This window comes from Botryllus schlosseri, chromosome 2, assembly GCF_051294905.1.
Source record: "Botryllus schlosseri isolate E-star chromosome 2, Bs_hap1, whole genome shotgun sequence".
Taxonomy (NCBI): Eukaryota; Metazoa; Chordata; class Ascidiacea; order Stolidobranchia; family Styelidae; genus Botryllus; species Botryllus schlosseri.
This window is the reverse complement of record NC_137237.1, coordinates 5,872,532-5,898,325: the sequence shown is the minus strand read 5'-3', so window position 1 is coordinate 5,898,325 and position 25,794 is coordinate 5,872,532. Positions and strand designations below refer to the sequence as shown.

Genomic DNA, 25,794 nt, shown 5'->3' with positions numbered 1-25,794 from the left:
ACTTCATCAAAAACAAACACTGAACACGCCTCGCTCATGCACATCTGGAAGACTCACTTACAGTTGCAGTATCAAGTAACATATCGGAATATACAGGGCACTAGTTGCTAGCATGCAATGCCAGGCTTCCCTCAGATTGATACAGAAACAAAAATAACATGATGTTCAGTCCATAGTGTGACATCATTTATTTAAAATTTCGAGTTGACTGTTGTTGCAGAATTGATACAAACAAGCTGCGAAGTAATTCATGGTTTCTTAAAAATGTTTGTGGCTAGCTAATCGAATTAAGATGTTTTGATTTCACAAGACTGTCTTGGAAGTCTTCCCACACTGTGATTCCGCCCTAGTGCTATGAATATAAACGTGGAAATTCAGTCTGTCACGAAAAACAGCAGGAGTCCATGTGAATGGTAGCCCGCCACTTCAATCACAACTCAAGAAGTAGCTCTTGGTTGTAAAAGGGTTGGTGATCCCTGTATTAGCGCTATATGGCAATGATTTCTTTCAACAGGCCCCGCAGCTTTATGTGTTCAGAGCACAGGTCTCGCAATCTGCAGGTCTGAGTTCGAATCGCGGCCACGGTTGTTTCCCTAAAATCTAGTCTGGCCGGACAGGAACGACACTGAGCATCTACTTTGGCATGTGGACTAAGGTGGTCAAAGTAGTCAAGAAAGCTACTGAAGTAGAAGTCGCGACGAAAAAATCTACTCAAGTACGAGTAGAAGTACTTCTTTCATAAGCAACCTAAAACTACTTGAAGTAGAAGTGAATTGACTGACTTTAAATCTACTCAAGTAAGTAAGTTGTTGTGACAACGATCGTAATTAGTTCGCATAGACTGTCAAAACCTGCAAATTGAGCCCTGCGAAAGGTGCAGAGCTTGATTCATATTGATGCATCCCAGGAGGTATAAATTTTTGACAGCATAAGCATTGGTCCGCATCATGAGGTTAAAATGATAGCATTGATATTGATATGCGATGCTAATCCTGTTGACTCGAACACCCCAATTTGGAAAAAATGTTGGTATGGCGCCCTCCCCCATACTATAAGGCCCGTAGTTTGGTCGAAGAGCAATGCGGAGAAGTGGTCTCGGATACGGTGTTAACACTTCGCGCTATTAGTAAATGTTAATAAAAAATATGACTGATCTTAAAAATGCCATATAGTGTAGCTTTATTTTTCGAAATAGAGGCAATATTACACCTGCTTTTATACTTCAACATATACACCGACGAGTGTCAGCTGAAAATTTTCGGGCTCATTTCATTATGAATATACTATTCAATATATATATTGAAGTTCTGTATCTCCAAGAAGCTTTTCAGCATTAACGTTTCCACACAAAATAAATGAAACTAATTAGAACTCAAAGAATGATACTGGGAATAGAAAGAGAAAGATAAATACTACTTCTAAAAAGCAGAAAATATATTTCATGTATATTTTCCAGAAAGTTTCAACATTGGTCTGCTAAAACAGGTGTAAAGCTAAAAAAAAGTCAGAGTCCACTTTTCCAGATTAGGACACGCCATGGGCTGTTAAATTACGATATTATAGGTAAATGCTAGATTGCGAAACGGTGGTTTCAAATGCTATGATGGGTCATATTTACTGTGATGAAATATTTCTTATGGGGGACAATGCGGTGGTACTGTTAACAGAACCACTCAATCAGCTACCTAAATTATTTTCACCGATACGTTCATGAAATCCTAATAATCTACTGCGGGAAGCGCGGCGGAAATTCTGGCCTTTACTCAAGCTTTATGAAAATCAAATGTTGATACTCTGTGAAAACAGTCGCGAAATTCGTCAGGCTATCGTGCTGATTGGAGGATAAGACTGTTTCTACTTGACAAACTGAAAATAGCGAAAAGTAAGTAAGTGGATCACAAAACATGACGAAGTAGAAGTAGCGAGAAGTTAGATCTACTTGAGTATGTACCCAAGTAGCGGAAAAAATAAAGAAAAGAGAGGTATGTAAAATAAGATAGTATAGAAAAAGAAACGACATAAAATGGGGTGGCATCTCACGGAAGGCGAGATCGATAGGTCAGGTCGCGGTTCGGTAATCATGAAGGCGGACTAGTACTCATTTAGTAGTAGTTGCATGTATTTCGACTTGAATGTGGACATGCTCGTCGACTGTCGGATGGCCGGCGGGATACTGTTCCACACGTCAGGTCCGGCATATTTGATAGAGCGATCATCTTTTCGGTCGATCATATGATATTTGGACGATGTGGACGCGCATGTTGTACTTGTGAGCTTTCGATTCTGAGGTAAGGAAGTCATTGAAATATTCGGGGCAATGACCGCAGTGAGACTGACACATAAACTTGGCGATTTCTAGTTTCTAGTTCCCATATTTTCTGGATTTCACTCAAGTATTGGAAGTCTGGAAATTTTGAAAAAGTGTGCTTTTTTCACAGATTCCCAAAATATGGTAACCGACGTTTACGCCAACAGCGACTTATCACAATCGTGATCAAGGGTCAGTTTTCTCTAACACTTTTTCCTGATATGAAATATATTTCAAAACACTCCAATTATGAAAAATACCTTATTTGTAGTTGGTGAGTCAAGATACAACATCTGTTGAAGAGGCCTTAGCAGAAAATACTCAGTTAGCTGAGGCGCGCCAAACACGAACGGAGAAATAAAACACGAGGCACGGCTGCTGTGACTGTCACAGAGGGCAGTATAGAGCTCGGCTTTACTAGTACAAAGTATACGTAGCAATAGGAAGGAAGTGGCATGTTTTCGCACGTGACAGTGAGCTTCACAAAATATTTCGCTCGTGAAACCTCTTTACTTTTACCGTCATGTCCGGCTTATTGATAGGTAGGTATAGTGGGCTCAATCAGGATCAGACAAAAGACCTGATCAGTAAAGCTGGTATCTGTGACCTCGAGCTCAGTATTTCTGGATTAAATTGTTATTATAGATGAAAAAAAAAGGAAGTGGCGCTCATCACCGTAAACGGTTTGGTGCACTTCGTGCAAGGAGCATTCCGGGGTAGCGCGGATGGTTGGTGCAAGATTTGAAAAACCTTACAGTACTATTTGTCAGGTTACGGCTGAATGCGGAAGAATTTTGACTCGTCTATGATGGGATATACTATATACGATGGCTGGCCTCATGTTATTGTTCTATATATGACTGTGGTAGAGTTATTGCTAAGAAAACTTATTTGATCAGCTACTGAATTAAGTTCATTATGATGTTCGTATAAGTAATCTAATTTTTTGAAATATTTCCTGACCTCCGAAAATCCTTCAATTAGAGAAACCCGCGAGAAAACAATTCCAAATCGAATATATAAATATAATAATAAGTCCAGTTACGAGGAATCGTCGAAAAGTCAATCATTCCAGATGAGGAAAATTGCAATGAATAACCAAAAACGAAATAAAAAATCCAGAAAACAAAAGAAAATTCAAAAATTTAACTCGAAATCAATAAACAGAATTTTCTAATTTCCGAGGGAACTTTTTATAATATTTGTTTCAACAGAAGAAAAAACAAGTAGTGCACGCGGATAAACTCAAGTTGCAAACTGCTCGCTACATCAATATATTTGATTAATATAATACAGTGGTTCGCATCATGGATTGACTATATAGAGAATACTGGTGCAGTCATAATAAAAAGGAAATGACCAATGCAAGAAAATGACCAATTTTAAGGTTCAAGTCAAGTACATTAAGGTACTATCAATTGAATTTCATGCTTCCACTTATGTGTTTGTGAATTATATGCTATAGAAAAACCCTAAAACAGCCATAGGTTCTCAACAGGGGCACGCCTCTTTTGCGACCGTAACCTTACTTTACTATGTAATCTCGGGTTTATGAACCGCTGTCTTACGCAATACGTACACAGCCCGCATAAACTGTCATGAATTTTCGTAAATTTGCTGGTATATGTGAGCATCATCTGGTTCTTCATGCGAGTCTGAAATGATAAAATTCGATACATATCTGATATACCAATTCGCCACATGCATTCACTCACCTCTCCTGAAAACAGTATCTGGCATTTCATATTCATGGTCGATTTGGCTAATGTCATCTTCTCTTCTAAAATGTTGCGCATGATTTCAGGGAAGGCATGCAATAACAATGAGAACATGTATCATTGGTACACTCCCGTAGAAAAGCCATTTATCATAATTACTACATTATTGGGACATCTATAGTTTCTAAAAACTCAAATCATACGCCAATATAAATTATGATGCAAATCAATAATGAGACGAGTTCGCTATGACCTTGACTTGACTATATAAGTGGCTACAAATTTACATATTGGTCGGTCACTCTTTTATGTTAAAAATTCATCACTATGGAATTATGAGTACTGGTAGGGTTGCATTTAAAGCAAATGGTTGCTCAAAACATTTTGCTCAAAACATGTTTTAAACAGTGTTCTAAACAAAGGCCTTCTAAAAGATTTATATTTTTTCAAGTTGTAAAATCATGCCATAATTGTGTAAATACTTGTAAAAACATGTTGTATAAGCCTACGGACAATTACCACCCGATATAGACGACGTGGGAGGGGATGGCTGGAACCCTCAAAATAGTCGATTCAACAACTATAATACGTAGATTTCGTCAAAGAAGCTACATTAATCCTAAATTTTCAATTGTTAATGACAATCCACTATGACGTCACAACTGAATAATCGTGACGTCATGGCTTGAAAAATGAAGAAAAAAATGTTTTAAACAAGAGCTTTGTTTTAAACATGTTTGTTTTAAATTGATTTTTGTTTTAAATGCAACTCTCAGTAATGGTAATAATAATAAGTCTATTAAATGAATAGTACTACAACAGCAATCTTCGCCGCCGACCACGTTAGAAGTAGACATTTTGAACGTTGATAATAATAATGTGCACTGTATAGGTATAAGTCAGTGTTTGGCAATTATTTTTCTCCGCAGGCCAAATGAGAAGAATAAAATTCGTTGATGGGCCGAGTCAAAAATTTTATCTGTATTCCCCACAGGGATATCTAGTTCTAGATATTCCAGATTTTGCAGTGTAAAAATTATATTTCTAAATTGAAAGCAGTGAATTGCACTGTTAATTTATGTTGCTTGGTGGTTATGTTGATATTAGGCAATGAGAAAGTGATGGTTAATTACCAAAAATAATATTTATTTTGTCGTCATATGATATTTATTTGTCGTCAATAATGTTAAACATGATACATTTGTAATTCTCTTTAATCACCGTTCCGCGTTTTTCTACCAAAACGTTAAAATATATATGGGATACTATAAAGCTGCTTTCCGAGGTGTGTGCACGTTGGCGATATAGCCTTTGTTATTGAGCGAAGCTTTCAGCTCTTCTGAAATTCGCCCTCTCTTGACAGAGTGTATGTCTTCATGTTTTTGTCATAAGGCCGAATTGAATTATACTCGTCAAACACGGCGACCTGCTCGGCATTAAGTACTAGAAGGACGAGTTTACTCCTGACTAATACAGTAAAGAAATATTTAGTGCTCAAAACCTTTCAGTTTCAGCTTTCGGCTTTTTTTTGACATACCCGTTCATCCAATATAATGGTGATGATTGCGCATGCGTATAGTAATCACGGGCACTGATTGACTTGTTTTAAAAATCAGGAAATCGGAAACGTTTCACGTAACAATTTGCAGAATAGACCGTGTGAACATACCGTGCTGACGGTAGGCTATACCTTGATGAGTGTCAGCCAAAAACTTCCGGGAATAAATATGAATATAATATTCACATGTATTATGTCAATATGAGGTTCTGTACTCCAAAGCGTATCCCCTGTATTGTGACAATGGCAACAAAGAAAGTTTGTTGACTTCTTGTGACGTCGATTTTTACGACCTAAAAATCTGCAACTTTGACTTTATTCTGAATTTGTGGATTATGCATGCGAGGTACGTAGGCTGCGTAATCGCGGCATGTTCATGAACAGGATCGGAAGTAAACGAAGTTTCAGTTTAGTTAATACGGCTTATGATTTTATGTTTTCAATTCCAAGCAACTTTTCGCGGGCCGCTCAGAATAGCTCAGCGGGGCGCACCGTTCCCAAGTTTAGTACAGGAATATTGTATACCGGATATAATATTATAATATAATCTACCTTTTAATTTCAGAGTATATCATAACAACACAACCCTATAAAAGACCATTGCTGAAAAAGCTCAGGCATTGTTTTGTCCCACTTGACAAAATCCGTCACCATAGCATCACCTTCAGTTACTGAAGTGCCCGTATATGGTTTATACTTCAGTTTCTTGGTCTAAACATATTATCAGGCCACCGCGAAATGCCAGCGATGGCTTAAAAGCTATCAATTTTCGAACAGCATTGAAGTCAAAGTATATGCGATGAAGTGGAGAGAAGCAAAGATTTTCCCGCATATTATTGGCGGCCGAGCACGGATTTTAGATGGCCGTGGCCGTGATTCACCTGTGGCGAATTCCCCACCGGTTGGGAACCACTGATATAGAAACTTTTGGATTAAATTGATTGTGCGGCTTCGATAGATAGCATTTTACTCCGAGTATCTCGACACTGCCACAGTAGAAACGTGTACTATCATGGCATCTCTCACGGCGAACCGGTTGAAAAGCAGCCCCAGCTAGAATAGAAGCGGAGGACTCGCTTGAATACGATGACGTCACAGTTTCACGCTATAGTACATAATTGTGACGTCATAATTACAGGAATCGCGAAATTGCAGGCCCTTGATCCACCCAATCTTGTCCCGAGCCGCCAATGTTGAATTCAATAATCAATATTATGTTTGATGGCTACCGGGATTCTCTTGGATATTATATGAGTGGAGATTGGAGATGGTTGCAAAGCCGCACCAACATACTAATTAAAATTTAAATTTCCTTACTTCTTGCGCCAAAAGTAGACAGCAATCGCAATTGTGACAAGGAATAGCGGTACCACGATTCCAGCAATCCACGCGTAGTAGTCTGTATACATATAACACAGTGTAGGGTACATTTAAATGAGTGCGATTTCTATTTCTTACTCGTAGCAATTATAGCCGAGATTTCACTTGATCGGATGATATAAAAGTCGGTGCCATGCGGCGTGCTGGATTTCAGGTAGTAACGGTAGAATTGGTTAGGTTTTAGTTCAATGTTTTGTGCAGATACTGGGCTCTGGCTCGATTCGGCATTCGCCCTTTCTCTTCTCGATGTCGGGTTCGTGACGCAAGATGATGATGACTGGTCGGCCCCGACAGTATACTGGAATCCGTCTGCTGCCCTGCAAGCATACGGATGATGATAGGACCGAATGTCGGCTCCATATACTTATTGTGCAACACTAACTTATTGGAAGCGTATACACGAGATTCGCCAGCAACAGAATCGAGCGAGTTACTATTTGGCGTCCGACTATTGCTTGCGTCTTCTGAATTGTCAACAGTCACGTACACAAAGATGCAGCTGCAACGATTTTCATGGATGTGACGTGAGCATTAGGGGTCTTCAAAAATGTCTTTTTTCTCAAATCGTACTGGCTACTTGATAACAATGTTAGTTTACCTAATTTAAGCCTACACACCAATTTTGGTTCAATTCCAACCAGTAGCCGCATTGCTACAGGAGAAGAAAGTTTCTAATCATTATATAAAGATAAACAACAAAAAATATGAAAATTTGCTGTTCACCCCATGAAAGTGTTGGGTTGTCTATAAAAACGATGCTGATCGATCAAAGGCCATTAATTCTGCCATCGGCAAACTTTGTTAGATAATCCGATTTGTGCGAATAATTATCGAGACGACCGATTTCGAATCGTTGGGCGAGGCCGTTCGCAGTTCCATTTGTGTGCCTTGGAGTCGACTTTTATCAAAATACACCAACCAAAACTCTGTCAACAAAAGGAGTACGTGTACCACTAAAAATAGTTCATTGAACACTCTCTCATTCACGAAATTTCATGCTGGTGACGTCATATTTTGTGATACGATTGTTGATATACAATGTTCTTTCCAATTCTCTACTAGTTGTGACGATTACCCCTGACGAGTGTCAGCCGAAAATATTCGAGCTCATTTCAATATGAATATACTTTTCAATTGTATTATTATACCTTATGATTCCGTTTCGTTGATCTTGCGGTGGTACAGTAATCGTAAAGCCGTTCCTAGCTTCGACATTACTGCTTACGGGCTCCGCGACAACCAATTCTTCGGGGGCTTTGCGTGGCAGGGGATAACAAGTTATAAAAAATGTATGCATTAGTCAAGTGGGTACTGTACCTGCGACGTCTGATTCACAGCCGTCGGATGCTACTACGGCTTCTCCTAAAACATCACAAGACGATTTCGCGGTGATGTTGGCGCTGTATCTGGAATTCGGTTGCATTGGGAATACACACGATGTCTCGGCTCCAGGGTTGCATAGGTCTCTTCTAGTTGTTGATTCGCCAGTGCTCACCTCTGTCTCCGTTACTTCTACCTGTAGACATCGAAAATCGCATGGACACTGGGCAGGCATAGCAAAGGGGCACAAAGAGCTGGGACAGCCTCGATTCTTCGGTATCAACATTGTGACGCCACAAAAGTCGAAACAATGGGTATGTAATGGACTTTATATATTCATTCTATATCATCACAATATTTTTTCTTGGGTATTTGGCATGCCAGTGGATTACAATAAAAATAAAAATAATAAGGAAGAATACAGAGTAATCATTGGTGTTGCCTATAGATAACCAGGTTATTCTACATAGGCCTACCACAGTATGAAAAAGGGATTGATCCGTGTCGTTAATGTATGTTAACTCCGGCATTGAAGTCTCAAAACCCGTGACCTGGCTATGAAGATACATTTACGTATTGTATGGAAATATAAGAAATCTTACTTGATAGGATTCAATCTGCCACTGGAATTCTTCGTTATAGCTCCACGACAAGGAGCATTCGTTACTTTCCACGTTGGACATCGATGCATCGCGCACTTTCTCTGGAATATCGAATCCTGTCGTAGCTAACCTCGCCTCCATCGGTCTGTATTCAGGAAGGCAGACGTCGACAGCCGCATACAACTGATTTTAGAAAGGTAAAGTGATACTTCGTACACATCAACTTAGGAGTTTTCTGTTACCTCAATTCGATATTCTGTGTTTGGTTTCGCATCAGAGAAATTATATACTTGTGGACTCGATTCCATACCAATGGCATCGACGTGGTTGTCTTCTACTGTTGAATTGATGCTGGTAAAATTGACTAGATATTGCGTCGTTTTAAATCGCTCATCGGCAGCCTCCCACGATACGGTAATAAGATTGGGCTCGCAATGTCGTGTGGTGGTTTGTACATCCTCTGGATAACCAGACGCTAGAATTTAACGAAAAGTTGAGTTGGACGTTCAGAGCGTGGTCCTGATGTAAAAGCAGAAGCACACTAGGCATTTAACCTGTCTCCACAAAATCTGTATGAGGGATGAAAATTTTGACTGGTGTTAATTACGAAAGGGTGTAAGCGGCACAATGAAGTGTGCAAAATGGTTGACGGCGATGAGTCGTTCAACGTAATGACGCTGTGTGTGCGTCGGCAACAGTTGCATACACCATCTATCATGCATCAGTCAAAATGAAAGCGACATGTCATTCATACTTAAGAATGGATCTCTTCATGTTCAACTGCGTAATAAGTATAGACCCATTCCGAACCATTCAGTCAGCGGAATTAATTTTGGTAGTGATTATAGTGTAACGTGCTTGATCGAACGAACGCAACACCACGCCACCTTTGCGGTTTCGCAGAAAGTTATATTCAGGAGCGTTTGTAAGAGCTCATCGCGCAGATCAATTCTAGTACAAGCGGCAAGATTTGAAATGACACTCCGTGTTAGTGAAGAGATGAATTCATTCCATATATTCTGTATTTTAATGGAAATGTGTATATCGACTGCGCATTAGATGATATTGTGTATTGTTTTTAACGCATATAAATATTTATTGTTACTTTGTTATACACTGGAAGGTAAACTGACTTCTGACTGACTGACTTCACCGTAGCGTAGAGTCAGTGGCGGCTCGTCGTATAGGGCAACTGGGGCATTGCCCCACCTGAAATTCTGTTCAATAACAATTCTTTACCATTTATAGACGCACACCTATCTATATAAACCGAAATCACAGCGAAAATCGTATACTTCTTGTCCTTTCGCTTGTAAATGCCCATATATAGCGAAGTCTCTGCGAAAATCGAATTCTCTTCTGTGTTTTCGCTTTGCGAATGCCTAGCCGGGGCTTGCCCCGGTAGCGCTCATAACAAGCTTTCACTGTCTATTCTCTCAAAGCCGCGCCCAATAAAGAAACGGTGATTTACTCTCTCCTATTCATAAAATTACCGAGCAACCGGGGCACGATAGCTCTGTGCCCTTAAGGTGTGATGTAACAATCGTATCTATAGCTGAACTCTGTTACCGTCATATGCGTTGAGTCGACCTTTGCTGGTATAGGTCGATTTTAATGGGGTTTCACACCATGAAAGCTCTTGAAACTTGTTATGTCATGTCGTGATGGTGGTATTTAACACTGCCCCAAGTTTCAGGGTTTCTACTTAAAGTTAAAGGGTAGTAATTCCGTTTCCGAAGTTGAGTGTGTGCTGATCCGTCATGTATCGCAAACAGATTTTACTCAAAAGCCGGTATTGGTATCCATTGGTTTGACGATGTTCAATATTGAGATCGGTTATGACATTTGGCACGGTAAGTCTTAATGTTAGTATCGAACGCTGTACCAAGTTTTAAGTTTGTCACTGAACAGTGTTAGTGGTAATTTCGTTTCCTAATTCGAGTGAGAGCTGACTCGTCATTTATCGCTAACAGATTATACGCAAAGCCGGTATTGGTCTCTATTGATTTTAACGATGCTCCTTACCTAGATCCGTCATAAGCTTTTGCACGGTATGTCTTGATTTTAGTATCGAACGCTGTGCCAAGTCTCAAGGTTGACACTCAATGATTAGGGCAGTAATTTGAGGTAGAGTGCGAATCAGGTAATCGGAACTGTATAGTACAAAATTGTGCTCTCACACCTATTCTAATGGGCAAAAACGAGCCAAATAGACCAATTATTATGTATACGGTTGCATATGAAACAAACATGTTTAAAACAAGGCCCTTGTTTAAAACATGTTTTTATGTTTTCAAGCCATGACGTCACGTATATTCAATTGTGACGTCATAGTGGATTGACATTGACAATTGAAAATATAGGGCAAATGTAACTACTTCAGTAAAATACTGTACTATAACTGTTGAACCGACTATTTTGAGGGTTCCAACCATCCCATATCTAATATCGATAACATCAGCTAAATTGGGTGGTAATTGTCCGTAGGCTCATACAACATGTTTTTGGAAAGCATTTACACAAATATGGCATAATTTTACAACTTAAAAAACTCAATTCTTTTTTAAACGGCCTTTGTTTAAAACAGAGGTCTCAAACTCAAATGTGCTCGCGGGCCAATTTCCCAGTTGTTGATGACGCAGCGGGCCGCAGCATCAATAATAGGAATATTCAATCTATAGTTTCCAAGTAGGCCTTATTTGACGGAAGCTTGTAGACAGGCATTACACAAACATCGTGAAAATGTAATTTACTATTGTACTATTCACGCTTGACACGGAAAATAATCACATTTTCAAATATATATGAATAAAACTGTTTTTGTGCCCGGCATAATTTGTTAAAATAATGAATTATAGACATCATGCGAGAGGATGCATCATGACATTGTCAAACTGTCAGATTATAATATTGCAGTTAGTGGACCTTGGACGTGCCACAATTTTATGTAGAACTTTTTAAAATCTACTGAAGATTGATCTGACATCAGAGCATTTGAGCGGTGTAGCCTAATCCTGGTTGTGATATAGTCGTGATAAGTATTCCACAGCATATAACTATTCCATAGCATATAGGCCTAATTGCAAAATGCATCTCGTACCCCCTGATGTGGTGCTCCGTTCCCCCAATGGGTCGACGGACCCTAGTTAAGAATCCTTGGAATATAAATGTCCGATCGCCGATGAATTCATTGGTGTTACAGCTGTGGAGCGACTACCTCACTCGCCACCGATAATAACATGGATAAAGAGAACAAACAACACCCAGCATGTAACCAACTATATACGTCACGAGGGTCATATAAGGCCTATGGTTGCCATACTGACCTGATTAGATGGCTATATATCACACGCAACGCAAGCTACGACCTTTTGATATATTACTATTACCCATAATAGTTTCATACATTGTTGCGTCCGTAGGATTACCAAGTCACCGTTCCGAGTCGCAAGTCCTTCTCTAATTTTAACGTTTGGCCCGACTCAACTCGAGTCATTTTTATTTAATCACCCAGTCAATCTGAAATCAAGTCATTTTACGAAAGATCGCACCGAACCTAATCACAATTTTCAGTCACGAGTCATCGACGGGTCATGTTTTATCATCATAAACTAGAAATGTGACGTAATAGCTGATCTTCTACCGCATGATAGCTTTTAAAGTGATGTGATAATTAGGGCTGGGCAAAATCGAGTACCTGAGTGATTCGATTCTGAATCACGTATTTCGCTTCGAGTCGAGTCGAGTATTCGAGTATCACTCATTATGACGTCACAACAGAATGCACTGTGTCAACGTTCAAATATGTACCTTTTATGCCACCACAAGGAACATAATGCCTGTTTTCGGTCACATTAAAGATAATTTTGTATTTTTTTCGACCATACAGACTTCATTCCATTTCTTGGCAATGTTGTAGGATGATGGTGACTTCGGAAATGTGTTATTTCCAGTAACGTTCGTAGCTTTGTACTATGTCTCGTATGTTGCGACACAGCCAATCAAGGTTTCAAGCCTTCCTGAGTGGAAAATAGTACCAAAACTATAATTATCGTTAGTAAATTAACTTTGAGGATCGAGGAGCGTATAATTTGAATACTCGAAAAAATCATCTTTTACTACTCGACTCGAATCATTAAAATTAATACTCGATTCAGATTCGAGTACTCGAATCATTGTGCCCAGCCCTGGTGATAATGTAGTATGTTGAGAGTTCACTGATTTTGATAGTAGTTTTAGGGTGTACTTTAAGTTCTTATATCTTAAAAAGATATGTGGCACTTGAATATATTGTCGGATGCTTGAAATTCCAAAATCCCGTCGCGGGTCGCACAAAATGTTCTCGCGGGTCGAGTGTTCGAGACCTCTGGTCTGAAACTTGGTTTCAAACAAAGTGTTTTAAACAATTATTTGTTTTAAATGCAACCCTAGGAATAGGTGTAGAAGCGTTATTTTGTGTCAATAAATTCCGTTGACCTGCTTTGCTCCCTATGTTATGGTGGAAATCTGGTGAATGCACCGATAGTTACAGTGTAGCTTTGCTTGTAGTCATTTGTTTATCTAATTATCAATTTCTTGTTGGCTTTGTTCCTGATTCTGAAATGCTGGTGCAGTCTACGGGATCATGATCGCCGTTTAAGTTATACGACAATATCGGCGAACCAAGTTCTATTTTGCAATTTGTCTATTTCGGTAATCAATGATCCGGTTATCTGTCTGCAAATATTAGCCTACTACGGCAACAGCTAAGGCACCTGTCAGTTGACAGACGTATCGGAATGTTTCGTTGCAGTTGACTACTTTCCACCCATACACGGTGGATATTGCACAGCTTCCATTTTCAGCCGTGGAGTTGAAATTGTTCAGTGAAACGGCATCTCCATTTTCACCCCAAGTCCAGTTACCAGCTGCACCTTTCACTGCTCCGATGTAGTATTCTGAATGTAACTACAATGTTTACCAACGACCTTGAACTATGGGGCATCAATAGCGCATACCGTAGTCAATTCTCGTGTCTAAAAATTGCTGCAGACTGTCGCTTGTAATGTAAACGAGATGTCCCGACGATAGATTGCAGGCTTCATCCGTCTCTGCTTTTGTGATGTATTCACTAGGATAAGTTATGTACGTCATTGAATCTTGATGAAGATCGTATGCGCCTGCGCAGATTTAAAAAAACGGAAGGTATAGAAATTGCCATACCGTATTTCTGTTTCGTGTCAATTACCTTCATTCAATGTATAATTGACGGACGTTTCACTTTCCCCAATGGTATTGGATGGCTTGCATGCAACGGTCTGATTGCCGACACATAGTTGCGAGTATAAAGTCAGTTCGTTCTGATACTGATAGTAGCTTCCGTTTTCCCGATTCTCAATATTCGAGGCAACCGCGAATGCATTTTCACTGTCATTATATTCCTCCCCGCCAGTACTCCAAGCAACCATGCTCGGCATCGGGTTGGCGTCCATCCAGCATTTTAAGAGGAAATCGTCATTCAGCGGGAATTTTTGATTTTCGGAAATAATAACCGGAATTCCTAACAAGGTCACATACGTTATCAAGAGGGAGTATTTGTTCAATAGCATTTAGTCGAGTGGTTCCTATGCTATTTTGACACATCTCCCCCATATCAAGCTCGATATATCTTTATCGCCTAAATGCAAAAGTTCATCAGTAACGAAGTAATATTTTACCGTACGAATGAAGGTTCATAAAATTGTTTGATTTACTGAAGTCTATTTTTATATATACTTCTTCTACTTCAACTAATTAAAATGCATATTTTTTCATACTTAATATGGCCATGTAAAGTATGTTCTGGATGCACTTCTACAAAGTTGATGGAATTCATAAATAAGTTAGAGAGCTGATACGTAAATCGAATTTAGTCGATTTGATTCTTTTCCCTACTCGCGAACTGGGATGTGTCAAGGATTGAGTCACTTTTCCATCAACTTCCATCATTTATAAACTTGACCACAATCCAAAGAGTAATATAGATATAAATATAATTGGCTGAACGTACCATCATTTACGCCCACGTATCGCCCCGTTCGTATGTTTACGCCTCCAAACCTCGACCTTCGTTTTTATAACTCATGTCTCAAATTCTTCCGAGAGGTAAGCTACTATAGCCCACTTTGAGAACCACTGATTTAGTCTATATCAATTCAAATCCCAATATACAACAATCACTATAGAATACGTACATAAATGTTCGATTATTAGGTAAAATTTATTACTACGTTTTAATGCAGTAAAAGCAGTAAGTGGTAATCGCACATCACACACGCGAGAATAATAGCAAAGGAGTATATATAGAGGCTTCTGGACACTCACCTTTGATTTCAATGTATATCGAGCGATTTGGAGTTTGGTTGTATTCTTCGGATACATTATTTGATGCACCGCAGACGCACGTGCCATTATCCGTAAAGTACGATTTCTCGAGATGTAAAATTTGCTTATTTGTGGAAACTCCACCAGGCAGGTTTTCCACACCTGATGCACCCCATTTGTAATCGGGTTCGGGGTTTCCGTCAGCGCTACATGTTACATTGCTGTTAGGGTCTCCTCTCACGTATGTGATATCCTCATTTATCACCGTCTCGTTAATATAAAATTGGAAGTTTTCAGGAATAACTGTAAATTGGCATGAACTTACCAATCCTTCCTGTTAATGTTCGCAATTTTCATGACATACCCTGAACGTACAGATATTGCGTCCCCGCAAAAGATACATTTGGATATACATCAAATTCAGACCTAGCAGATGATTCGAATTGGTAATTCCCCTCATCTGATTCAACTACGTCCGTTATGGTGATTAGGGCTGGGCAAAATCGAGTACCTGAGTGATTCGATTCTGAATCACGTAAAATGCTTCGAGTCGAGTCGAGTAATCGAGTATCACTCATTATGACGTCATAACATAATGGAATCAGTCAAAGTTCAAATACATATCTTTTATGCGACCACAAAGAATATAATGCCTGTTATCCATTACATTAAACATACCTTGGTATTTTTTCGACGACAACGATTTCATTGCAATTGGTGACAATGCTGTGGGAATTTCATGACTTCGGAAATGTGCTATTTCCAGCAGCGTTCGTTGATTTGTACTATATGTTTCGTATGCTACGATGCGGTCAATCAAGGTTTCAAGGCATCAATAGCGAAAATTAGTATCGAATATACAATTCTCGTTGATAAATTAACTTTAAGTGGCGAGGAGCGTATAATTTCAGTACTCGAAAAAATCGTGTTTTAGTACTCGACTCGAATCATTAAAATTAATACTCGATTCAGATTCGAGTACTCGAATCATTGTGCCCAGCCCTAATGGTGATGCCATATGTAAAATAACCGCCTGCATCATTGTAAGAATACCGCTCTAACGCTGTTCCCTTCAAGGTATTGTTCGGCGAGGAGATCACGAAAGCAGAGATATTAACAGGAAGATTCTGAGGAATGGATTTAATCCGGACTGTCAAGTTATTATCCATTCCTTTCACCGCGGAGCTTTGCGCGTCAATATCCAGCATCATGTACGCTAGAGTAAATAGAGTCAATAAGTAAAAGAATAAATGACCAGAAAATTACCGTTTAATACTGCATTGATTGTTATGAAGTAAATTCTATATTGTCAAGTAGCCTACATAACCTGCATAAACAAATAATATGATGGCATTCTATGACTTATAGAATTCAGTAACTGCTCTTTGATAATTCATATTTTCGTTCACAGCACGAGGGGAATCTCAAGGTCAATAAACCTATGTCATGAAATTCTCTTTATAGAGAAAAAAAGCCGACATGATGTACGAAACTTGGGGAATGAGTTATAGCGCCTTACAGTCCCGCTGATATAATCCTGATATAACGACGTATCGTGGGAGTTAGGTGGCAACTAAACTGGCGAATCAAAATACTGTATTGGCTCGATGGTGATCAATATCTTGGCACACTAGCGCTGACGCAGCGGTTTTCTGGGCCCACATTACGAGGGGAAATCCAACGTACCATTGGCGAGTGGCAAGCACGATAAAAGTTGCTAATGCGACAATACTTTGCTAGTTATAGTCTACCTTTAGGCAGAATAAAAATACACGAAAACATTACTTGACGGAAACAAATCACTCGCGAAGAACTATATCATAAAAATTAATCATTCGAAATACATTAAGTTTGCTTCAAAAGTAGAAAGCCGCAGTAGGTGCGTGAAAAAGCCGCATGCGGCTAGCGAGTCGCGGGTAGTCGACCCCCACGGTTGTAATGACTCGAGTCACGATTTTCTGATGACTCGACTTGACTCAAGTCATATTCTCGAAATACGGAAATGACTCGACTCGACTTGGACTCGAGTCATTGCGTATGACTCGAACAAAGTCATATGACTCGAGACTCAGACGGCCAATACCGACATTTCATTGTACTTCCGAAAAATAGCATAGTAACCATCGTATTGGGATTTCGTCTATTGGTACTGATACTTGAAAATGCGATCAGAAATTGCTAAATATGAGAAAAATTAGTATATTGTAAACTCGAACCATTTTATATCACTAAACAGAGTTATAATAGTGGCTCTAACAAGACTTTAACTGGAAACTGCGCAGTCAACGCTATGACTTGGACTCGGACTCAAGCCATATAATACTATGACTCGGACTTTACCCTCTGCTCGATGATTTGGACTCGGATTCGACTCGGTGGTGATTTGAAAATGACTCGAATTGACTCGAGTCAAAACTATAAAAGTGTGATTGACTTGTGACTCGGAGCCTTGTCACTGGTTACAGCCCTTTTGACCCATAGCTCGTAATTGTATAACCAATTTCGTTAGCGCCAGCATGGAAACACAAATACTCTCGCCTCGATAATACCCATCGTCTTAGGTCTTGACGGACGTTGTTTTGACGTTACTGCGATAGGAACACCCATCCTCATATAGGCCTACTGTCCATTTGTAAGATCCGCAGCTTCTATCTAATTGATACTATTTTTGCATCAGCTCAACTCAATGACTTTGTAACTATTAACTATAGCTCAAGTATACGCACGTACCATAACACCCTTGACTGAATTCCTATTAACTTCTTGGTGTACAGCAGGGTTAAAGTTTCATATAGCAGACGCAATTTAGAGCAAGCATATAGTCCGGGTGGATAAAGATCCAGGAATGACTTTGAAGAGATGACAGTATAAAACAGTATTTATGAACGATGATCGATCGACTGGGTGTTTTAGTGTTGCCCGTGGCAAGACTTTGCAACATAAAGTCAATTACCTTTTCCAAATATTTTATCCACCTATTGATACCTTTTCGGTGATATGAGTTTAAATGTGCCAAATAATAAATGCAATCGTTCATGCAACATCTAAACTTTACTCAAAATTTAGTCAAAACTTAGGTGTACATGTAGAATCATATTCACATTCTCCATTCATATTCTTATTACTCGCCGAGTCGGCATCAACACATGTTGCTGTGCCACCCCCATTCTTATAATACACATCCCTACAGGTTATGTCGCACGTTGTATTGACATTATTACCAGGAGAACATTCAGGACCAAAATCGCCGGTTGGAAAACTCGGAAGTTCACCACATTCCATAGCTATAAACAGAGAGTAAATATCAGTCCGCGCACCATGTTAATTAGTCATTTTATGTTCTTTATTTAATAAAGTCATGATTGATGGTAGTGTTATATTTTAATGAGAATATGACGTATTTAAATATTATTTCAGCAGGCAAAGTTTATTTGAGAGAGAATGTGAACATGAAAATAAACATCCCCTTAATAATAGTCCGTATAGTTACTACCTGTACACGTAGTGTCACCGTAGTTCCATTGCCCGCCACTGTTTGTATCATCTGAATCAGGCTTATCGACGCACGTGACCTCTTTCTCTCCGCTAACATAGTAACCCTCATAACAGGATACTTGACATGTTGCGTTGTATTCACTTCCACTGTCACATTCATCTCCTATAAACCCGTTCGGTACGTTCGGAGATGTCTCACAGGTAATGGCTGTAAGGATTAATTTGGTGTAGAACTCAAAATTTGAAAGAGTTGTGAACAAGGCTACATAGGCTATACTGAACTTGCACGATTTTCTGTTTCGTTTACTTTTCAAAGTAGGAACATATGCTATTCTCAAGGAGAAGAGTCAAGCGAGAAACGGATGTTGGACAGTTCCATCTGAATTAACAAATATTTTTTCATGAAATATGATCAGTAGGCCTATATTATATGATATTAATATGAGTGTACGAATTAAATATTGCAATCATCCATGTAACTTGTGAACGTTACTCGGAAGTACACCACTATATATAGACAACTTACGTATACATGCAGTATCGTATTTCCATTCTCCAGTCACATTGGCAATACATTCTACTGTGTTACTTCCATTCCGATAATACCCATCTTTACAGGTTATGATGCACGTTACATTGCCCTTTTTGTCAGAGGTGCATCCCTCCCTATACTCTCCATTTTGAATATTCGGAACTACTCCACACTTAGTAGCTGAAATAAATTATGAAAACTTTCCAACCAGTCTGATCACAGTGCACTTTCGTCATTTTACGTTCATGCACAATCTGTGTACATTTAAGTAATGAAAGCCTGATATGGGTTTTCAGAGTTTACATGACTTTAAGAATAATCAAATTCAATAATTGAAGCGATTTTCCCAATCACTCTATTAAATACTACCATATGAATTCAATATCAGACACGTTTCTCGATACATAGAAAGACTCGACAATTGGCATAGCCTACATTCTAAAGAGGGCACACTCGGAAATCATGTTTTAATATGAAAGTCTAGCATCAAATGTTTGCTTGAATAAGCCCATGCCTGAAAAACCTTGCTCACAATGGTATAAATGAAGGGGTAGAGCAAAAATTGTCCGTATACATTTTTGACATTGATGAATATGACTGAACCATAGATCAAATCATTTGCACGGAAAGTGGCCATGGAATGGCGCAACGCATAATCAGTTCATCAGAAATCCGCTTCCGAGTAGCTTCGCGGTTTGAAAGAATATACATAGCCCGCTGGACACAGGCAAAGCACTAAATATCGAAATGGCTGTAATCCAGTGGGTTCGGGATAAGCAAATGACACTGGTACCGGTATAGAACAAATCCTAAATCTACATCAGACTACGTGAAATCACTCATCCCTGGTTCATTGCGATAGCAGAGAAAAATAAAATATCTACATAAATTGTTGTTAAGACAAGTAACGTTTCACAGCAACGTAAAAGCATGATGATGGTTTAGGCCTTAACTTAACGCCCAAACGTTAAAATCACTTTTGGAGAAAACTGCTACAGTGCGTGTCAGAAAATGAAGTTGCTCCCGTATCCCCGAAATTACTTTGGGTTACGGATACCCTAGTTTGAGAAACGCCCGTTTTAAAAGAGACAAGAAATATAATATGCATCAATTATCGGCGCTGCGGTCATTTTTGGGAAAAAGTGAAAAATCCACGTTTGACACCGCCTTTCACTCTTTATATATCTTATTTTATCGAATAGGTCAGTGGTTTTCAATCGCCCTTCCGTGACCATGTTTCCTGCCGACCCACCAAATATATACTGGAATTTTACACTTCAATTCAAAAATGCGAGAAGTCAGACGTTTGCCATTAAATAGAGAAATAAAAGATCAAATTTTACCCTAATTGACAAGCTTAAATATTTTTTCTCTGTGGGACTGTAAAAGAGAGGTAATCGTTTACTTTGGGCGTACATCACAATCAGGGCCGTAACAGCACTTCGTCAGGCCCCCAAAAAAACTTTGGTCTTGGGCCCCCCATAGGGTTATAAGCCGAACTTCTGGGGGGCTTCGCCCCCAGAACCCCTCTGGCGATACCCTGTTTACTGCTATTCATCATATTGTTAGGAGTTTGTTTAGTGAGACAGCTTTTGTCGCCGAAGCGCGCGAAGCGCGGAAAATTTCTAGAATTCATGATTGAATTGGTTAGTATGATCGGTAATTGCATATATTTTGTTATCAATTTTTATCTTCTGTCTGCTCACGTAATCAGATTTGCCGGTAGAGCTGAGTGATGTGTGTTTCAAAAGGTAGGACGACTCAATAATAATTAAACATCTTCGGGCGTATACCCATTGGCAGGAACGAAACAGTACCTCGTCAGGCCCCCAAAAACGTGGGTCTTGGGCTCCCATAGGGTGTAAAACGACCCCCCCATCACGTTGTTCGCGTTTGTCACGAAATCATCTGTACTGTATCGTAAGGCAGCGCGAAGCGCGAAAATTTTCGATAATTTATGATAATATCGGTCAATCAGATCGGCGATTGCATATATATTATGCTATCAATTTATTGTCCTCTCTACTCACGTAATTAGATTCACCGGTAGAGCCGAGTGAAGTGTCTTGAAAACGGGAGGGCCCGTAAATAATAATTAAACATCTTCGGCGGGCGGACCCGTTGATATGACTTCGTTACATGATGTTATTTCGTGACTTCCAGTCTGCTATAACATAAAATATAGAATCGCCCAAACGTGAGCTTCTAAACTAAGAGACGCACTCGATTTCAAATTGGTATTTCATCACTGGCATGAATTTTTTCCCAGCGGGATGGTATTTGTCTTGTGAGGTTCAGATTGCAAAGACAGCAACATTCGGCGCCAGTCATTCAGGCGCCTATGGACAATTAAACCTACATGTATTTTGTATATATAACGAAGTCTTCGGTCAGCATAATGGCATAGACCTTTTCGGCCAAGGTTTTCTCGCTACCGATCGTTCTGGCACACTTCTTGGAGTCTCATGTTATATGGCCCAAAACTTGATTGTATGTCTTGGTGGGTCGTGGCGCGTTAATGGCCCAATACCCAATAATAAAGACAAATGGCTACTGGAATTCGCGACCAGCGCGAAAAAAATTTCAAAAATTTGCATAAATTTTCAAAAAATATTCTATGATTTATGCTAATTCACGAAATAATTTTGGGCCCCCTTCGAGCTCGCCCCCCCCCCAATTGGGGGGTTTGGGGTGCGGCAGCTACGGTGCTGATCACAATGGTGCAAGTGTTGTACGAAACTATTTATAAATCGCATACAGCTCACTTAGTTACGGGTGGGCGCTGCATAGAGTGTGTGAATATGTTACACGATGTAACAAAAAAACTTGTTGTTCCCAGGTTCTAACCAATTTTTCCGTATTGCTTAGGACCAGTAAGTATAAAAAATCGACTTTATTCCATATAAACTTTGCTTTTGTGGTTCAGAGATTGAAATTCTAAAATCGCACTACTTTTGAGAAAAGAAACCTAAAATATGGCTAAACAGCATCCAAGATGTATGTTAATCACGTTTGAATGTTAAAATAGCCTACTCTGCAATATTTGCCATTTTATAGATATTTCTGTTTGCAGGTTTGATTTTGATGTTTCGAAGTTTTATGATTCGCAATTGATAAATTTTTAATATAACTGGGAAGTAATTGGGGACCTAAAACTTGTAGTGTTTTTGATGGGTATGCAAGGGGGGGTCACCACCTTTGGGATAGTAGGGCTACTGCAGAATACTACAAACAGCAAATATGACTAAAACGAAAAGAATTTGTTGTTGGAGAGAAAAATGTATAGAAAACTCCGTTGATTAACCCAAACAAAGGGCTTAAGCCTCCCCTTCGCATAAAACTTGGCCCTATAAATCAATTTACGAAATCATTGGACAAAGGTGGTGACGCATTCCAGTTTCTCCAGAACTTGTTTCCTTAACTGTCAAAACCTAAAGTAAAAGTTGGTGTATTTATTGGCCCACAAATTGAAAAGATTCTCAAGTCGAATGGTTTTATCCAAATGCTTAATGATGTTGAGGAGAAGGCTTGGGATAGCTTTGCAGATGTGCTGAATGAAACTACATTTGCTTGACGCTCACTTGGACGAGTTTGAAGATAATATGGGATCTTATTCAGGAAAACAAGGGAAGCGATTGCATCAAGACATAAAATATTTAGAAAAGAGATACCAAGGGCAATATAATGGAAGCATGATGGAAGATTACGTTTGGGTCTTAATGTGGGAAAGTGATGTAGAGTACAAAAGAAAATCCCGCAAAACATCCCATTTTTAATGATTTCATACTCGAACTGTTTTAGCCTCAAACATTTATTTAGTTTTGCATTTAACATTTAAGGATGGTATTTATTCGGATACAGTTAAGATATTTATGCGCAAATTTCCATGTACCAAATGCCTGTGCTTTGTGATTTGATTTTAATAACAAAAATTCTAATTCGTTGCCTATTATTATGCAAACCCAGAATTAACCCTATGTCCGACAGGAAAATAGCCAAAAGTTGGCTGTAATTTGCTTTGCGAAAACGCAATCGATAGCCTACGACTAACGCGTCAGAACATTTAGTAAGAGAGAGAGGGAGAGAGTCTTTATTTTCATCCAACCAAAATACATAACAAACGGCAGTAATGGTGGTACAGAAAATATGCATGCACAATATTCGGTATTAGATAGGAATGATCGATAAGACCGTGAAGGTCATCTAGTCTGATCACACCAGCATCAAACAGGTACACTTGACTCTGAACAGTCTGGCTGTAAAAAATGTTTAGTTAAAAAAGGAAAATAGAATAAAAATTAAACGATGGTACCAAATGATCAATGAGATTTGTTTATTATTGATGTTCACAGTGGAATTATGATTGGCATTAGGGCCTATTTAAAACGAGCGTCACGGTTTTATCTGCATTCAAACTTAGTTTGTTTGCTGCGATCTCGATACTTTTGGGAGTTCCCTATTTACAGATGCATGCAAATCATCGACAGTGCTGGAGGTTATAAAGAGGTGAGTATCATCAGCAAATAGGGTTGTGCGGAATAAAGATGCATTAACAATATCATTAATATAAATGAGGAAAAAAGTCGGTCCAAGGACTGAGCCCTGTGGCACTCCACAAGTTATATCTCTGGTAGTCGTTCTTGATGTCCCCAGTTTAACAAATTGTTTGCGGTTTGCCAGGTAGTTCTCGAGTAGAGTTGCTGCAATATCCCTGATTCCATAGTGTTCTAGCCACTGGCGTATAGCAGCATGTGCTGCCGCCCCTGGCTCTCGCTTGAAATGCCGCCCCCTAAGTATACCGCGGCAAATTTCGACATAGCTTCATGTTCAAAGCAATCTTGTCAATAAAAATAATTACAAATAATATGCCGCGTCTCAGCCTCACCGTCGCAACGTTAATAAGGTCAAAAATAATAAAGACAAGAAATAGCGAACGAATGTATTGTGCAAATAGAGAATCAATAGCCGCCTCAAAACTTGACTTTTCGGGCTTTCGCTGAAGCAAAATCAGCAATTATATCCTCAAATTCAAGTTTTTTAACGTAGTCTCTTTCTATAGACAGAATGGATAGAGCTGATAGCCGATCATCATTCATGGTAGAACGTAAATAGGACTTAATTAGTTTGAGCTTTGAGAAGCTCCTCTCACAGCTCGCAATTGAAACACCAATCGTCAGATAAAGTTTCAGACACAAGCATAAATATGGTGTCGAATCAAGTAGCTTTGCATTAACTAACCACCGTAAAACATCAAACGCCGTTGCACTACGATCAAACGTGGTTCCACTGCTCCGCACCAGCCTCTTAAATCTGTCGATTTCCGCAGCTAACTCCAAAAAGTCCACCTCGTCGTCATAAGTGCTTTTAAAAGCGCTGGTGAATAAATTGTGACTTTCGATTTGCAGCAGCACGTGGGGATTCAAAAATCCAAACATATCATTCAACTGGTGCATGCCGGTAAACCTAGTTTCAGCTTCAAGTTTAAATCTGTCCAATGCTTGAAACATGCATCGTCTAACTTCTTCAACAACACTGAGGCCAGCATCTTCTGATTGTTCACCGGGCATTCTTCTTTTTCTGCGAACTCTCCGATCTTCAACTGGAATCTCGAGCTCTCTGCATTTTGTGATCGCTGCATCCACAGAACCTTCAACCACGTGAGCTCGTTCTTCCACTAAAAAGTTAACAAACGCTTTCATCTTGTTAGAGCATTGCTCTAACAACAGTCCTTTTTGCTGCAAGTAAGTTTGCGTGTCATGAGATTCTCGCAGGATTACTTTCCAAAAACATAAGAAGGAATAGAAAGAGAAATTCTGAATCGCTTCCAGAATACTATGAGCGTCACCTCTTGTAGCAAGATTTTCGTTTGGATTACCTAGTTCCTCAAGAGCATCCAAAATTTCATCAAAACATGCGTGAAGGGCCTTTACAGCGGCGTGATGTGCGCTCCATCGCGTATCAATCATTCGCTTCAGCGCGATTGGCGCATGCTTTAGAAGGACATCCCATCTATGCGTAGAGGCAGCAAAAAATACATACAATCTTTCTAAAACAGCAAAAAATCTGTCGCTTAATTGCGATGATCCGACGGCATGAACGCCTGCAAGATTCAGTGTGTGATTTCCACACGGCACGAATAATGCTTTTGGATTTATGTTTTTGATTTTTTGCTGCACTCCAGCATGAATTCCCGACATAGTAGATGCGTTGTCGTAGCCTTGTCCCCTACACATCATCACATCTAAGTTGTTTAGTTCAAGTTCATCTAGAATAGATTGAGAAATTTCAGCTGCCGTTTTTCCGTTCAACGGAAAGAAATTCAAAAACGATTCCTTCAGTTGGGCAAAACTGTTTTTGATTGTTACATACCTCACTATAAGAGTCATTTGATCAGTATGTGATATGTCCGGAGTACTGTCGCACATAATCGCAAAATATTTGGCTTCGCGCACCTCTTCAAGAACGATGCTTTTGACTTTTTTACTGAGAAGCAAAATAAGCTCATTTTGAGTAGTGGAAGAAAGATAAGTAGTTGTCAT

General features: G+C 39.4%; 2 protein-coding genes across 2 annotated transcripts in view; both read right to left on the bottom strand.

Annotated features, from left to right (window-relative positions):
- Nucleotides 1-25,794, bottom strand: part of LOC145432550 (uncharacterized) — a 137,654-nt gene that overhangs the window by 102,762 nt on the left and 9,098 nt on the right. The window lies entirely within an intron of this gene.
- Nucleotides 160-25,794, bottom strand: LOC145459665 (uncharacterized). Its single transcript, XM_080338235.1, has 17 exons — nt 24,816-25,794; nt 18,722-18,931; nt 16,259-16,444; nt 15,593-15,721; nt 15,229-15,531; nt 14,114-14,425; nt 13,884-14,045; nt 13,641-13,823; nt 9,129-9,361; nt 8,887-9,069; nt 8,282-8,480; nt 8,113-8,218; nt 7,347-7,463; nt 7,043-7,281; nt 6,902-6,983; nt 4,024-4,088; nt 160-3,963 (listed from the first exon to the last, which is right to left on the bottom strand). The coding sequence occupies exons 1-17, from the start codon at nt 25,792-25,794 to the stop codon at nt 3,905-3,907; spliced, it is 3,747 nt and encodes a 1,248-aa protein (XP_080194361.1). The 3' UTR covers nt 160-3,904.